The 14,730-nt window shown below is 60.9% G+C and overlaps 3 protein-coding genes across 7 annotated transcripts in view; 2 read left to right on the top strand and 1 right to left on the bottom strand.

Moving 5' to 3' along the window:
- The first annotated feature begins 886 nt into the window (after positions 1-886).
- Positions 887-4,868, top strand: WSB2 (WD repeat and SOCS box containing 2). 2 transcript variants are annotated; one of them, XM_079322841.1, is made up of 9 exons: positions 887-1,076; positions 1,162-1,333; positions 2,100-2,332; positions 2,450-2,581; positions 2,829-2,929; positions 3,102-3,274; positions 3,489-3,602; positions 3,923-4,030; positions 4,234-4,868. In XM_079322841.1, the coding sequence occupies exons 1-9, from the start codon at positions 1,061-1,063 to the stop codon at positions 4,394-4,396; spliced, it is 1,212 nt and encodes a 403-aa protein (XP_079178967.1). In that variant the 5' UTR covers positions 887-1,060; the 3' UTR covers positions 4,397-4,868. The 2 variants fall into 2 exon arrangements, with proteins under 2 accessions (XP_079178967.1, XP_079178966.1); XM_079322840.1 differs by having other exon boundaries at positions 888-1,076; positions 2,097-2,332.
- Positions 4,869-5,265: 397 nt separating this feature from the next.
- On the bottom strand, positions 5,266-7,704 carry RFC5 (replication factor C subunit 5). Of its 2 annotated transcripts, XM_079322845.1 has the most exons (11): positions 7,618-7,704; positions 7,430-7,494; positions 7,214-7,350; positions 6,999-7,078; positions 6,744-6,817; positions 6,448-6,607; positions 6,280-6,361; positions 6,071-6,200; positions 5,822-5,899; positions 5,683-5,737; positions 5,266-5,545 (listed from the first exon to the last, which is right to left on the bottom strand). In XM_079322845.1, exons 1-11 carry the CDS (start codon positions 7,647-7,649, stop codon positions 5,449-5,451), a joined length of 990 nt encoding a protein of 329 aa, XP_079178971.1. In that variant the 5' UTR covers positions 7,650-7,704; the 3' UTR covers positions 5,266-5,448. The 2 variants fall into 2 exon arrangements, with proteins under 2 accessions (XP_079178971.1, XP_079178970.1); XM_079322844.1 differs by having other exon boundaries at positions 5,683-5,899.
- A 4,405-nt stretch (positions 7,705-12,109) lies between these two features.
- Positions 12,110-14,730, top strand: part of KSR2 (kinase suppressor of ras 2) — a gene marked incomplete at both ends in the record, with an annotated part of 78,667 nt that continues 76,046 nt past the window's right edge. For 2 of the 3 annotated variants that reach the window (XM_079322780.1, XM_079322782.1), the window contains one exon: positions 12,110-12,286. In XM_079322780.1, the coding sequence (XP_079178906.1) occupies positions 12,110-12,286 (177 nt within the window). The remainder of the gene's footprint in view (positions 12,287-14,730) is intronic. The other variant, XM_079322781.1, reaches the window with a different exon arrangement.

A 14,730-nucleotide genomic window follows, 5' to 3' on the forward strand; every position in this document is an offset into this window, starting at 1 on the left:
AAACCCCGTCTGCTGGTTTATGGCAGCTGGAGCAGCACCGAGGGGTTCCGACCCTGGAATGCTGCTGGAGCCCCAAATCCCCAGGAGTTGTTTCCACAAGGATTGGGACCCCGAGATGGATGAGGAAGGTGACCCCAGTGTCTGTCCCCAGATCGCCCGCTGTGCCTAGAGCACTGCAGTGGTCACCCAGCAGTGACACCCAGAGGGAAACTGAGGCAGGGACACGGCACCGTTCCCCGGGACCGGCCGGCGGTGCCCAGGTGGAATATCCGGCGGTACCCGGGACTGCCAGCTCCGCTGTCCCCGGGGCAGGAGCGGGTGGGGGTCTCCCTGCACCACCCCACCCCCCCAAAGAGTACAGATGCCCAGCAGGGGTGAGGTGCAGGGGCTGTGCCCTCCCAGTGTCCCCCCAGGCTTGGGGGGATCCTGTGTGCCCACTCTGCCAGGGGACACAAAAGGGATGCTAAAGGGTTGGGGGGCTCACAACCCATGGAGGATGGGGGGGCTGGCAGCCTCTGCACACCCCAGACCCCCACTCTGGGGGGTAATGGGTGCAAGCAAAGACCCCAAAACAGAGAAAAGTGACACCTGAGGGTGTGTCAGTGCCGGGAGATGTCACCTTCTGGGTCCTGGGGGTGTCACTGCCGGGAAATGTCACCCTGTGGGTCCCTGGGGGTGTCACTGCGGGGAGGTGTCCCCATGAGGGTCCTGGGGTGTGTCACTGCCGGGGGATATGCTGGTGTGGGTCCCTGAGGGGGTCAGCGCCCCCCGGGCCCGGCGGGCGGGGCAGGCCCGGTGCCCGCCATTTCTCCCTCAGGGGAGCTATTCCCCGTCCCATCCGGGCGCTCCCCCGTCCCTCTCCCGTCCCCGTCCCGCCCCATCCCGTCCCTCTCCCGTCCCCGTCCCGCCCCACCGCGGCGCTCCCCGCTCAGGGGCGGTGCCGGTGGCGGCGGGGCCGGAGGAGGCGGCTCTGCTCCCCTCCCTCGCTGCGCCGCCGCTTCCGCCGCCGCCGCCGCCCTGGGCCGGGCGGGCCCGGCGGGGCCGAGGCCGGCCGGGCACCATGAAGCCGGGCGGAGGTGAGCGGGGACGCGGGGGCGCTGGGGATGTGAGGGGTGACGGGGTTTGGTGGGCTCTGTGGGTAACGCGGCCGTCCCGCCGCAGAGGAGCCGGTGCTGCTGGCGGAGCTGAAGCCGGGCCGGCCCCAGCGCTACGATTGGAAATCCAGCTGCGAGACCTGGAGCGTCGCCTTCTCCCCCGACGGGGCCTGGTTCGCCTGGTCCCAGGGACACTGCGTGGTCAAGCTGATCCCCTGGCCCCTCGGGGAGGCCGAGCTGTGAGTGCGGAGTCGTGGAATGGGTTGGGTTGGGGTGGGGTGGGAAGGACCCTAAAGCTCATCCAGTGCCACCCCTGCCATGGATAGGGACACCTTCCACTGTCCCAGGCTGCTCCATGCCCCAGTGTCCAGCCTGGCCTTGGGCACTGCCAGGGATCCAGGGGCAGCCACAGCTGCTCTGCGAATTCCATCCCCACCCTCCCAGGGAACAATTCCTTCCCAACATCCCATCCATCCCTGCCCTCTGGCAGTGAGAAGCCATTCCCTGTGTCCTGTCCCTCCATCCCTTGTCCCCAGTCCCTCTCCAGCTCTTCTGGAGCCCCTTTAGGCCCTGGCAGGGGCTCTGAGCTCTCCCTGGAGCCTTGTCCAGGTGAACACCCCCAGCCTGGCTCCAGAGCAGAGGGGCTCCAGCCCTTGAGCATCTCCTCCTCTGGACTCACTCCAGCAGCTCTACATCCTTCTCATGTTGTGGACCCCAGGGCCAGGGGCAGCACTGCACGTGGGGTCTCACCTGAGCGTGGCAGAGGGGCAGAATTCCCTCCTCCTTTCCTGCTGCCCACATTGAGGGATCAGCTCAGGGAGTTTGTGGGCTGGAGCATGGCCAGCCCTCACCCATCAGCACTGAAGTTCTCCAGTGCTGCTCTCCATCCATTCATTCCCCAGCTTGGATTGATCCCAGGGGTTGTTGAGGGGTGAAGATGGTGCATGGAGCTGGGGTGGGGGTCTGGGGGTGAACACTCCACCCATCCCCGTCTCCCTTCAGCAGCTGCAAAACCTCGGAGCACAAGAGCCGGGGTGGCAAAGCAGAGACCTGGAGCCGTGGGGCAGCCAAGGAGAGGACTCTGGAGTGTGGGCAGATTGTGTGGGGCCTGGCCTTCAGTGCCTGGCCAGCAGCTGAGGATGGGGACACAGATCCTGCCTGTGCCATGGGGCTCCCCTGCCTGGTCCTGGCCACTGGGCTCAACGACGGGCAGATCAAGGTGTGGGAAGTGCAGACAGGTGAGCAGGAGCTCCCATCTCCCTCTTTCCCCAATACCTGTCCCAGGTGAGGCTGCACGAGGGGCTCTGCCTCATTCCCCATGGATGGATGGCACTGAGCACAGCTCCTCTCCCCAGGGCACCTCCTCTTCAGCCTCTTGGGACACCAGGATGTCGTTAGGGACCTGAGCTTTGCTCCCAATGGAAGCCCCATCCTCGTGTCGGCCTCGCGGGACAAGACCTTGCGTGTGTGGGACCTGAGCAGGGATGGTAGGAATGGATCAGGGGAGAGGGAGGAACTCATCTTGGGAGAGAATCTTTGGGGACAGTATTTGAGGCAGAAGGGGACAGCCCTGTGACAGGGAGCAGAGTCTAACCTGGGAGATGCAGAAGGGCATTGCCGTGGGATCTATCCAGGAAATCCCCAGCCCAGTGTGAATTCCCACTGGGGAAAGGGAGGGAGGGCAGAGCCAAGGGGTCCTGTTCCCCTCTGGTGACACATTTCTGCTGTCCCCAGGGCGGCAGGTGCAGGTGCTGTCGGGCCACGTGCAGTGGGTCTATTGCTGCTCCATCTCCCCAGACTGCAGCATGCTCTGCTCTGCTGCCGGTGAGAAGTCGGTGAGTCCTGCAGGATGGGAGCCACCCCTGTGCCTGCTGAATCCAGCCCTCTGTGTCCCCAGAAACGCCCCTGGGAGAAGGGCCAGGCCATCCTGCTGGAATGTGGGAGCAGAGCCCGTGTGGTTTAAACCTTGGGATGCTCCCAGGCTGATCCCCTCCCCAAATCCCGCAGGCACTGCTGTGGAGCATGAGATCCTACACTCTCATCCGGAGGCTGGAGGGCCACCAGAGCAGCGTGGTGTCCTGTGACTTCTCCCCAGACTCTGCACTCCTTGTCACCGCTTCCTACGACGCCTGTGTCATCATGTGGGACCCCTACACCGGGGAGCAGCTCAGGACACTGCGGTACAGACCTCAGAGGGGGCAGAGCAATGCCAGAGAGGCTTTTAGGGCTGGATGTGGCTTTCCCTTCTCGCTGGGCACAGCCATCACCCCTCCTCTGCTTCCAGAGGCAGGATAGGGATCTGGCTTGGCAAGTTTGGCAGCTGTGCCAGCCTCAGCTGGGGAAGGGGCTGGTGGCAGCTCAGAGCTGATGCTGGGATGTTGTTCTCACCCCCAGCCACGTCCCGTTGTACTCCATGCTGGATTCCAGCAGTGAAATCCACACCAGCTCCTTGCGCTCCGTCTGCTTCTCCCCTGAGGGGCTCTACCTGGCCACTGTGGCAGATGACAGGTGAGTGAGCCCCTGTGGGGAGCCAGAGAGGGGCCAGAATGAAGCAAGAGCTCAGGAGGTGGGGAATAAATGTGCCAGTTTCTGGAATAAGTGGAAAGGTCAGATCTGTGGGAACACATGGCTTGGCTGTGACAAGGGGTAGCAAGGCTGTCACCCTGAGCTGAGGTCCTCATCCTGTTGGGTGCTGTGCCACCCTCAGGGACAGTCCTCCCTGGGACACTCCCATGGGAAGAAAATCCTTGTTTGTGTGTCTTCAGGTGATGGCAGAGGCCTTATTTTGGCAACAGGCATTGCATTGTGTCCTCTCCCTTTCTCCACAGGCTCCTGAGGATCTGGGCCTTGGAGCTGCGGTCCCCAGTGGCCTTTGCCCCCATGACCAACGGTCTGTGCTGCATGTACTTCCCACATGGAGGATTTATTGCCACAGGGTGCGTAAACAGGAGAAAAGGGTGGAGAAGCACTGAGCTGCTTCCTTCTCCTGAGCTCAGCAAATTCTGGGCTCCCTTTGGGATAGTTTTCCTGGGCTGGGGAGGGAACATATGCTCTTAGCAAGCTTGGGAATATTTGGGAGCAGTTGGAATTCCTCGTGTCCCTCTGCCCTGTGCTCAGGGTTGTTTGGATGCCATTGCAGGACCAGAGATGGGCACGTGCAGTTCTGGACAGCCCCGAGGGTCCTCTCGTCGCTCAAGCACTTGTGCCGCAAAGCCCTGCGCACCTTCCTCACAACCTACCAGGTGCTGGCGCTGCCCATTCCCAGGAAGCTGAAGGAATTCCTCACTTACAGGACTTTTTAAGGCAGGAGGGAGAGCAGAGCAGGGAGGTGAGCCCTGGAGCTTGGCCTGGGCCGGCAGCGCCGCAGGAACGCCGAGCTGTGAGCCAGGAGCGCTGCTGCTCCCGTGGCTGTGGGGCTGTGGAGGGCTTGTTTTGGTGTCATATAAAAAAACCCAACAAAATCCCGTGCAGAGGGCAAGGGGCAGAGCTGTAGTGGCCCCAGAGGGGACACAGGTCCCCCTGTCCCCTGCTGGGGTTGGGTCAGGTACTTCTGCTTCCAAGTGCAATGGTGTGAGGTGATGGTGGAACAGCTGCTGTGGGAGCAGAGCTGTTGTCACCTGCACAAATGTGGGGCTGACCCCCCCCCCCAAAACACCCACCTGGGAATGTCCCTCCATCTCAGTGGGAGTGTGGGCTCTGCTGCTGTCCCAGCGTGGGCAGGAGCAGGACAAGCCCAAGCAGGTCTCAATAAATAAAAATTGATTCCTCATGATTGCCCTCCTGGCTTGCTCAGGTGACCTGGGAGTGCCTGGCACCGCCCTGGCTGCCAGGGAGGGGTGGCAGAGGTGTCCACCTGTGGGAAGAGGCAGCTTCACTCCACCCCCTGCTCCCATTCCTGTTGTTTTCTCTCCGTGCTGGAGTGTGGCACTCAATCAGCCAAATTCCCAGACGTGCTGAGTATGCAGCAGTGTTTTGTTTGTTCCCATCCTCCAGCTTAGCTGGTGGCTGGAGCAACAGCGCATTCCCTGTGTGCTGGCAGGCTTTGTGGAGCCTCCAAACATCCCCAGGATGCTGTTTTTTTTCCTTGGGAACAGCTAAACACAGAAAGCTGGTGCTTCCCTAACCCCCCACCTCCCTTCAGGAAGGAAAAGCAAGGACCAGTGCAACCTGCTGGGCTTTGGAGGCACCTGTATTTTCCCATGGAGCTTGGGAATAATGCTACTTTTTAACAACCTTTTTAGCCTGCCTGTGCACTCAAGACTTCCAGAAAAGAACTGGGAAGCTGCATGGAATAGCTCTGGGCATGAGGCTGATGGTCCTTCCCAAATCCAGCAGCAGATCCACCTGGCAGGACTCAGGCTTCAGCCACCACCAGGTCCCTGGTGACCTGGAAGGCGGCGATGAGGGAGCTCAGCTGGATCTTCTCACTGGTGCCAGCAGCCAGGCGGTACCTGGAGAGGGGCCAAGGGCAGCTTTGGGGATTTCCATCACTGTGGGTGCCCCCCAAAGACATGGGCTGTGTGCCAGCAGTGCCCAGCAACCACCAGGAGCCACCCCAGGGTGCCCAGAGTGGGGGAGTGACACTTACTCGATGTCTGCCAGCTTGATCAGCAGCTGCATGCGGATGGAGGGGGGGAAGTCGACTGTGGAGAGAAGGAAACACTCGGTGAGGGCCAGGGGCAAGTTTGACCTCTCCAGGACCACCCAGAGCCAGACCCCGTTCCCACCTCTGTGCACAAAGAGATGGATCTCAGTGAGGATGTCCTGCAGGGCCAGGCCCTTCAGCGCCTTCAGCTCTGTGATTTCTGGGATGAGAGCGAGTCAAGGTCTTGCTTCCAGGTGTTTCCCTGCCAGATCCTGCTCCTCATCTCTGCAGCTCCCCAGCGAGCAGCACCTGCCCCAGACAGAGATCACAGAGATCCCTGGGAAGACCAGGATTTATCCCAGCTGGGAATAACCCCCAGGGCAAAGGATACTGCGGTAGGCAGTGGAAAAATCCTGGTTCAGCATCCAGTCGAGGATGTTGGCAATGTCAGCCTTGAGGGGATGTCCCGTACAGGTGTAAACATTCTCCTCTGTCACCTTCCCAAAGGCCATGGAGGTGCTCTGAGGAAGAGGAGGGAACAGGAAGGATGAAGAGGCTCCTCCAGCTCAGCTGGCCAGGGGCTGATGGCCACAGTCCCACCTGCAGGATATTGAGGGCCCTGCGCATGTCCCCGCTCGAGAGCGTCACCAGCGCCTTCATCCCGTCCTCGGTCACATCCACCCTGCAAGGTGGAACCATGGGAATCCAGCCTGCTGCTCCTCCCTGGCAGGGAAGGGGACAGGGGGGTGTGGAGGGTCCCCCACTCACCCCTCCTCCTGGATGACGTGCTGCAGCCGTGGCACCATCAGCTCCGGGGTCAGGGGGCCAAAGCGGAAGCGGGTGCAGCGGGACTGCAGGGCGGGAATGATCTTGGAGAGGTAGTTGCAGATGAGGCAAAAGCGAGTGTTTTCTGTGAACTTCTCGATCACTGCAAAAAGGAGCGAGGGGAGGAGGGTCCTTGGCTGCTGCCCCGTCCTGATTCCCACCCTGTGCAGGGCTGGATGAGGCTGATGGCTGCCCACAGTGTGGGATTCCCGTGGTGTGGGATTCCTAGTGCCACTCACCTCTCCTCAGGGCGTTCTGAGCATCTTGGGTCATGGCATCAGCTTCATCCAGGATGACGAGCTTGAAGCCTTTCCTAGGAAAAGGGTGGGCTTGGTGCTGGAGAAGGAGGAGCTGGAGTGTTTGCTCCCAGCCTGACTCCTGGGAAGCCCATCTTGCATCCTCCTCGCTCCCAAATCCCCTTCCCAATCCAAGTGCCAGGGCAGGAGGGTGCCAAAGAGATGGGGAGCTTTGGGAAGCACAGACCCACCACCTACTTAAAGATGGTCCTGGTGCTGGCAAAGCTCAGGATGGGCCCTCGGACGATGTCGATGCCCCGGTCATCAGAGGCGTTGAGCTGGAAGGGAATGGTGTGGATCTGCATCCCTGCATCCCATCCCAACCTTTCTCTTCCTGCCCATTCTCATCTTGTCCCATCCTGTCCCATCCCATGGCATCCCATCCCACCCCACCCCATCCCGTTCCCGCTCACCTCCAGCACCATGGAGCCGAACTCCCGTTCCCGGTAGAGCTGCCTGGCACAGGCCAGGATGGTGGATGTCTTCCCGGTGCCGGGCGGCCCATAGAGGAGCAGATGGGGGAGCCGGTCCTCGCTGATGAAGCGCTGCACTGCGGGATAACGGGATAATAATGGGATAACAGCGGGATAACGGGGCTGGGGAACACCCGGGACCGGCGGGTTAATTACCGGTGCTGAGGATGTCCCGGTGAGACACCAGCTCGGACAGCGCCTGCGGACGGTACTTCTCCACCCTGCAGCGGGGAAGGAAAGGAGCGAGAAGTCAGCGGCAGGGCACGCCCCGCCGCGGTATCCCGGTATCTATCCCGGTTTCTATCCCGGTATCCCGGTACCCTCCACCCCGCTCCCGCCCGTACCACGGCAGATTCGCGCTGCCCGCCGGCGCCATGTTGGGAAGTCTCGCGAGAGCTGCGCCGAGCGCGGGAGCGGCGGGGCGGGGCGGGGCGGGGCGGTGTGAGGGGCGGGGCGGTGTGAGGGGCGGGGCGGTGTGAGGGGCGGGGCGGTGTGAGGGGCCGGGCGGTGTGAGGGGCGGGGCGGTGTGAGGGGCCGGGCGGGTCCGGCTGCCCCGGGACGGTCCCGACCCTGCCCACACAGCCCGGGCCGGGCCCGGCCCCTCTGGGCGTCTGTGACGGGGTCCCACCCTTCCCGATATCCCATCCTCTGGCAGTGGGAGCCATTCCTGTTTCCTGTCCCTCCAGCCCTTGTCCCCAGTCCCTCTCCAGCTCTCCTGGAGCCCCTTTAGGCCCTGGCAGGGGCTCTGAGCTCTCCCTGGAGCCTTCTCTTCTCCCAGCCTGGTTCCAGCCCTGGGAGCATCTCCATGGCCTCCTCTGGACGCTGAGGAGCACTCCCTGCTTTTGGTTTTCATCCAGTGCTGGACACAACATTCCCACTGGGATCTCACCTGAGCGGATAGGGAGAATCCCCCCCGCATGCTGCTGTCCCTGCCCAGGGCAGGGTGTGGAACGAGGTGACCTTTAAAGTCCCTTCCATCCCATCCCATCCCATCCCATCCCATCCCATCCCATCCCATCCCATCCCATCCCATCCCATCCCATCCCATCCCATCCCATCCCATCCCATCCCATCCCATCCCATCCCATCCCATCCCATCCCATCCCATCCCATCCCATCCCATCCCATCCCATCCCATCCCATCATTCTGTGACTGTGGGAAGAGCACAGTGCTGATTTTGCCAGAGCAGGGTGGTGCTGGTGATCCTGGGGAAACCTGGGCAGCAGGAATTGCTGGGTCAAGGCTGTCAGTAAGGTTTTGGGAAAACACAGTGTCCCTGCCCTTGGAAAGCCTTTGGGGTGAGAGGGGCACCTTTGGGTGTGGGGTTATTTGTGGGGTTATTTGAGGAGAGGAGATGTGGGATCCTCCCAGTGTGGCAGGACCAGCAAACTCCAGAGGTGATGCCAGTGCAAAGCACCTTCATCCCAGTGCCTCTGGAAAACCCCTGGAGCCTCCTTTAGAGAAGGAGCTTAGAGAGGAGAATTAGCCCAGGCTGCTGGAGTGATGCTTGATCCTAGAAATGAAAGCAGGCAGGACTGAGAGGCACCAGCTTGGAAAACACAGGTGGAGTGAGGATGGGAAGCGATCCATTGGGAAGCAGAGGTGCAGGGCAGGCAAAAAATCCCTGGAAAAATATCATTGCTGACAAGGGAAGTGAAAACATCAAGAGCTCTAGGCTGGATCCTATAAAAACCCCACAATCTGCTCGAGGGCAGGTGCTTTCCTGTTTTTCCCCCTTTTTTTCCCCATAAAGGACAGCAGGAGCTGGAAGCTGAGGTCAGCAGGCTCAGCTGTGACAGATGGCCCTTCCCTCCGGAGCCTCCAGGTCCTTCCCAGGCACCTGGGAACAGCCACGAGCTGGGATTTTCCTGCACAGCCAGAGCTGCTGCTCTCCCCCTGCATCTGCCTTTGCCTGGGGCAGCCTCTTGCCCTTCTAAATGGGTTTTTCCAGGCGTTTTCTCTGTCATTAATAAATCCTGAGCTCTGGAGCAGGGAAAACCTTTGGGGTGTTGTTTAATAGGGTTAAAGTTATGGGTGCATCCCCCTGATTTCCCTCTTGAGGGGACAGAGGTGATGGGACAGGGATGACGGGACAGAGGTGATGGTGACAGTTTTGATGGGACAGGGGGATGGTGACAGGAATGATGGTGGTGGAGATCAGGAGACAGATGATGGGACAGGCATGATGGTGACAGGAATGACAGAAGTGACAGGAGAACAGAGATGATGGTGACAGAAGTGATGGGGTGGAGGTGATGGTGACAGGGCTGATGGTGGCAGGGATGATAGGACAGAGGTGATGGGATGGAGGTTAACCAGGTGCTCCCTGAGAGCTGAAATCCGAGGGATCCTCCCACCCCAGAGCTGAAGAACTTTTTTACCATATTAATAACCAAGAAATCCCAATGCTGATATCCAAAGGCTCCTGTGAAGCAGCTCCCCCTGAGCTGGAGCAATGAACCCTCGTGGGGTGATTTTGGGGGAATTTGGTGGGGATCCCCTGCTGTGGTGCAGTGGTGTTGGTTTCCCAGGGTGGGAAATGCCAGGGCATTCCCCCTCCCTTCCCAGCAGGATGTTGTGCCTGGAAGAGCACCTTTGGCACTGAGGGAACATTAACCCAGTTTACAAACTCTGAGTCACTCCAAACTCTTTTCTCCTGGAGAAAACCAACACAAGTAAATTAAAATATCACCAGGTATTTTTATATGGACTGATTGTGCCATTCCCACTGCCTGGAATGTTCATCCACCTCTCAGACCATGGCCAGCTCCAGGCATGGCAACTATCCCACAGGCTGCTGTAGGGTTTTTTGGGAAGCATGAGGTTTGGCAAACATCCAAAATCCCTGCAGCTTTGCTGCTGCAGGTTTTTGGGATGGGTGCTTTTATCCAAGTAGAGTCTCCCTGCTTGCAATTTATTTTCTATTCCCCTTCCCTTCCCTTCCCTTGGTAGAAAAGGGACATCCCAGCTTGGGAACGAGCCTGGAAATGAAAAAAAAAATTAAATTTAAAATTTTGATTTAAAAAAAAGGCAAAAATCAGCAGATTTCCAGCTCTTTTAGCCACATCCCAGCTCGGAGGGAGTCAATCACTGTGAGCATGGATAAAGCTGTTGGTAATTTGGCTTGTGCTCTCCCAGAGCCAAGAGGGACTGGGATGGGGATGCCAGCTGGGAATAAATTCATATTTCCAGAGGCAGGGAGGTCACAGTGAGGACACTGCCTGGAGCAGGTGAAGGGTCTGGGAGCATCATCCTGGCTCCATCTCTCTGGAATAATTCCTGGATATTGGCCAGGTTTGGCCCCCATTGCCCCAAGATCAGCATTCCCTCATTGCCCTAGACCTTCCCATTTCCCCAGAGTCCCCCATTTCCATTCTCCATCAGGCCCCATGATTCCCCATATTCCCCCCATTTCCTCAGGTCCCTCACATTCCCCAGCCATTATCCCCTTCCAATTCCCAACCTCCTCTGTCCCCCATTTCCAACCCCCCTAATTTCCCCAGGTCTCCCTATTGCCCCAGCCCCACAATGTCCAAGCCCACCATTCCTCGCTGACCCCCCCCCCCTTATCCCAGACCCCCCATTTCCAGCCTTCCCGTTGCTCCAGACCCCATTTCAACCCCTTCCCCCCTTCTTCCTGTCTCCCCTCCCTAAAGCAGCATCCCCCCCTTCACCCCTGGTGCTCCCCTCCTGTCCCACTCTCAGGGATCAGAGAGATTGGGATGAGCATGGAAAGAGATGGGGGTGGGGGGGATGGATGGGAATGAGGGGAGGTGGTGGGATGGGAATGGGGAGTTCTCATGAGGATGGGGAGGTGTGGGGATAGGGGAATGGGGGCTAAGGGGGCAGTGATGAGGATAGAGGGATGTGGGGGTTTGTGGGGTGGATGGGGATAGGGATGGGTGGTGATGAGAATTGGGGTGTGTGGGTGGAGGGGGTGGCAGGAAGGTGATGGGGATGGGGTAATGGGGATAGAGGGTAGTGTTGGGGGTGATGAGGGTGGGGGTGTTGATAAGGTTGGGGAGTGTTGATGAGGGGGTGATGGAGATGGCAGGAAGATGATGGGGATGATGAGGATGGGGGTGTTGATACAGTAGGGGGGTGTTGATGAATATGGGAGGTGAATATGAATAGGTGAGGGGGGCACAGGGATGGTGGGAAGGTGATGGGGCTGGGGGTGATGGGATTGAGGTGATGAGGATGGGGACGTTGATAGGGTTGGGGGGGATGTTGAAGATGATGTGGGGGTGATGATGAGGATGGTGATGTGTGGTTGTAGGATGATGATGAGGATGGAGGTGATGAGGATGGCAATGTGTGGCTGTAGGGGTGATGATGAGGATGGCGATGTGTGGGGTGATGAGGATGGCGATGTGTGGCTGTAGGGGTGATGATGAGGATAGGGGTGATGAAGATGGCGATGATGAGGATGGCGATGTGTGGCTGTGGGGCGATGATGAGGATGGCGATGATGAGGATGCGATGATGAGGATGGCGCTGCGCGGCCGCGGGGGCGATGCGGATGCCGCGGCACTGCCGGGGCCGGGGGTGCCGGGCCGGGGGCGTGCGGGGGTTCCCGCGCGGAGCGGCGCGCAGCGAGCGCGGCCCCGCGGAGCCGGAGCGCGCCGCCCCCGCCCCCGCCCCGCCGCGCCCGGGGGGGGTAGCGGCGGCGGCGCCGCGCTGACGGCTCGGTGGGCACCGCGATGCTGCGGGCCGCGGCCGAGCGGGGCTGAGCGGCGGCGGGGGCCGAGAGCCGAGCCCGGGGAAGGGGGGGCCGCGGCGGCGGCGGGCGGAGGGGAGGGCGGGCGGGCGGGGAGGGGGGGGGGCGGCGAGCGATGGATGAGGACAACATGACGAGGAGCGAGGAGCAGGAGCTGAGTCTGCAGAAGGCGCTGCAGCAGTGCGAGCTGGTCCAGAACATGATCGACATCAGCATCTCCAACCTGGAGGGGCTCCGCACCAAGTGCGCCGCCTCCAACGACCTCACGCAGAAGGAGATCCGCACCCTGGAGGTACGGGCCCGCCGACCCCCCCCCAACATCAACATCCCCCCATCGGTCCCCCCCCAACCCCCCCGGGCCGCGGCGGGTTCCCCCGCGGCGCTGCGGTGCGCCCGAGTGAGGCTGCGCGCTCTGCAGGTGGCCCCGAGGTGGGTCCGGGACCACCGAACCCTCCTGCCCGGACCCAAAGAGGGGGCCCGGCCCCGTCCGCAGCGCCCCGCTATCCTCCCGCTATCCCCCGGCATCTCCCGGCCCGGCCGCGTCCCTCTCCCGGCTTCCGCCGCCCGGCAGGCGGCATCTCCCGGCCCACCTGCACCTCCCGGCCCACCTGCATCTCCCGGCCCACCTGCATCCCTTCCCCCTTCCTGCAGCCCCCGGCCCGGCCCCATCCCTTCCTCCCGGCTGCTGCTCCAGCCCGACTGCATCCCTTCCCCCGGGCTGCATCCTATCGGCCCACCTGCACCCCTGACGCCTGCCTCCATCCCCCCAGCCTGGCTGCATCCCTCTCCCTGCACTCCATCCCCTCGGCCCACCTGCTTTCCTTGTGGCAGGCTGCATCCCACGGGCCTGCCTGTATCCCTTCCACCAGGCAGCATCCCCTCAGCCCACCTGCATCCTTCCCTTCCACTGGGCTGCATCCCCTGGGCCTGGCTGAATCCCCTTCCCTGAGCTGCATCCCCTCAGCCCACCTGAATCCCTTCCAGCAGGCTCCAGCTGCCCCAGCTGCCTGCATCCCCCTGACCCACCTGCATCCCCCTGACCCACCTGTATCCCCCTGACTCACCTGTATCCCTCTGACCCACCTGCATCCCTTCTCCCCATCCTGCATCCCCCTGACCCACCTGCATCCCTCCCACCAGGACCAGCCCTCCAGCCCAGCCCAGCTGCCTCCTCCCCTCCCCACTCTTGTCTCCAAGGGGATGAGGCTCCCCTGGAGCACTCTGAGCCCTCACTGGGGTGAATTTATGGTTCAGTGGGAGGCTGGTGGGCTGGGATGGGCAGGGAACAGCCAGGGATTCCCAGGGCTGAGGGGGATCCCTGCAGCTGGCACAGAGTGAGAAGAAGCGAGGCCATGACCCTGGGGAGATGCCAGTGGAGCCGTGCTGGTGCTGTGGGGGTGGCTGACGTGGAGCTGGGGCTGTGGGTGGGGGGATTTCAGAGCCTGATCCCACTCAGCCCTTCCAGCTGGTCCTGCAGCCCCTCTGTGGGGCAGTTGTTGGCTCTGGACCACCCTGTCCTGCTGCTTTTGCTCCAGAGTACTGTGGGAACAATTGGGGCATCCCCATGTCACTGCTGTGCCACTCGTGGGGAGAGCCCAGGTTTGGGGTGCAGCTCCCTGCTCTGCATTCCAACATGTGCTCATCCTGCTGTTACCCCCCCTTTATCCAAGCCCTGTCTCATCCCAGCTCTCTGTGTGAGGGGCCGGAAGCTGCTGGTCCTAGAGCAACCTCGGGGTAGCAGAGGTTTTGGGGTGTGCTGGAGACTCTTTGGGATGCAAGCAGGCTCCAAATCCCAGGAGAACCTGCCAGGAGGTGCAGGACTCCAGGAGCTCATCCCACATGGAGTGATGGCCTTGCTGAGGTCAGCACTGAGGATTCCCTGCCTGTGTCCCATGGACATGGAGGGGAGCAGGGGTGTGTTGTGGAGCCATCCTGGTTGGATGCTCCTTCCCAGCATCCCAGTGCCACTGGGGCAGCCCAGGTGGGACTGGATGAAGGTTTTTGGAAGTTTTTGGGGGGATGCCATCCTGGTGGGATGCTCTTTCCCAGCATCCCAGTGCCACTGGGGCAACTCATCTGGGGTTGGATTAAGGTTTTTTGTAGGTTTTTGGGGGAATGCCATCCTGGTGGGATGCTCCTTCCCAGCATCCCAGTGCCACTGGAGCAGCCCAGCTGGGGCTGGATAAAGGGTCTGGTGGTGGCCAGGAGATGTTTTCCTTCAAATGCTCACAGGGAAGCAGCTCTCCAGTCCCTATGGATCACCCCAGCCACAGGGAGCCCTGGCATTACCATCCCTAAAACTCCCCCAAACTGTGAGCTTGGGCTGCTCCAGCCAAGGACACTGCTGACAATCTCTGGTTGTTTTTACCTCAAACCCAGGGTGATTCCCACAAGGGGAGTGAATCCAGGGCCAGATTCCCAATGCCAGCCCTGTTCTGGCTCCTGCTGTTGTCCTGGGTTGCCACCAGCGTCAGCAGGAGCAGAGCTTGGCCCTGAGTCCCCAAGTCCCTGAGTCTCTGTGTCCCTGAGTCCCTGCTGCCACCACCATGTCCCAAGGATGTGACACAGATTCTGAGGCCTCGCTCAGCACCTCTTCCCCTCCCATCTGGTGGCAGCAGTGCCATGGCACATGGAGTGGTGGCCTGGGATGTGGCACTGAGACAGTGCCCAGCCCTTGTGTCAGCACAAGCCTGGAATAAAACAGGAGAATCCATATTTTTTGGTCAATCTTCACAG

This window comes from Erithacus rubecula, assembly GCF_903797595.1.
Source record: "Erithacus rubecula genome assembly, chromosome: 19".
NCBI lineage: Eukaryota > Metazoa > Chordata > Aves > Passeriformes > Muscicapidae > Erithacus > Erithacus rubecula.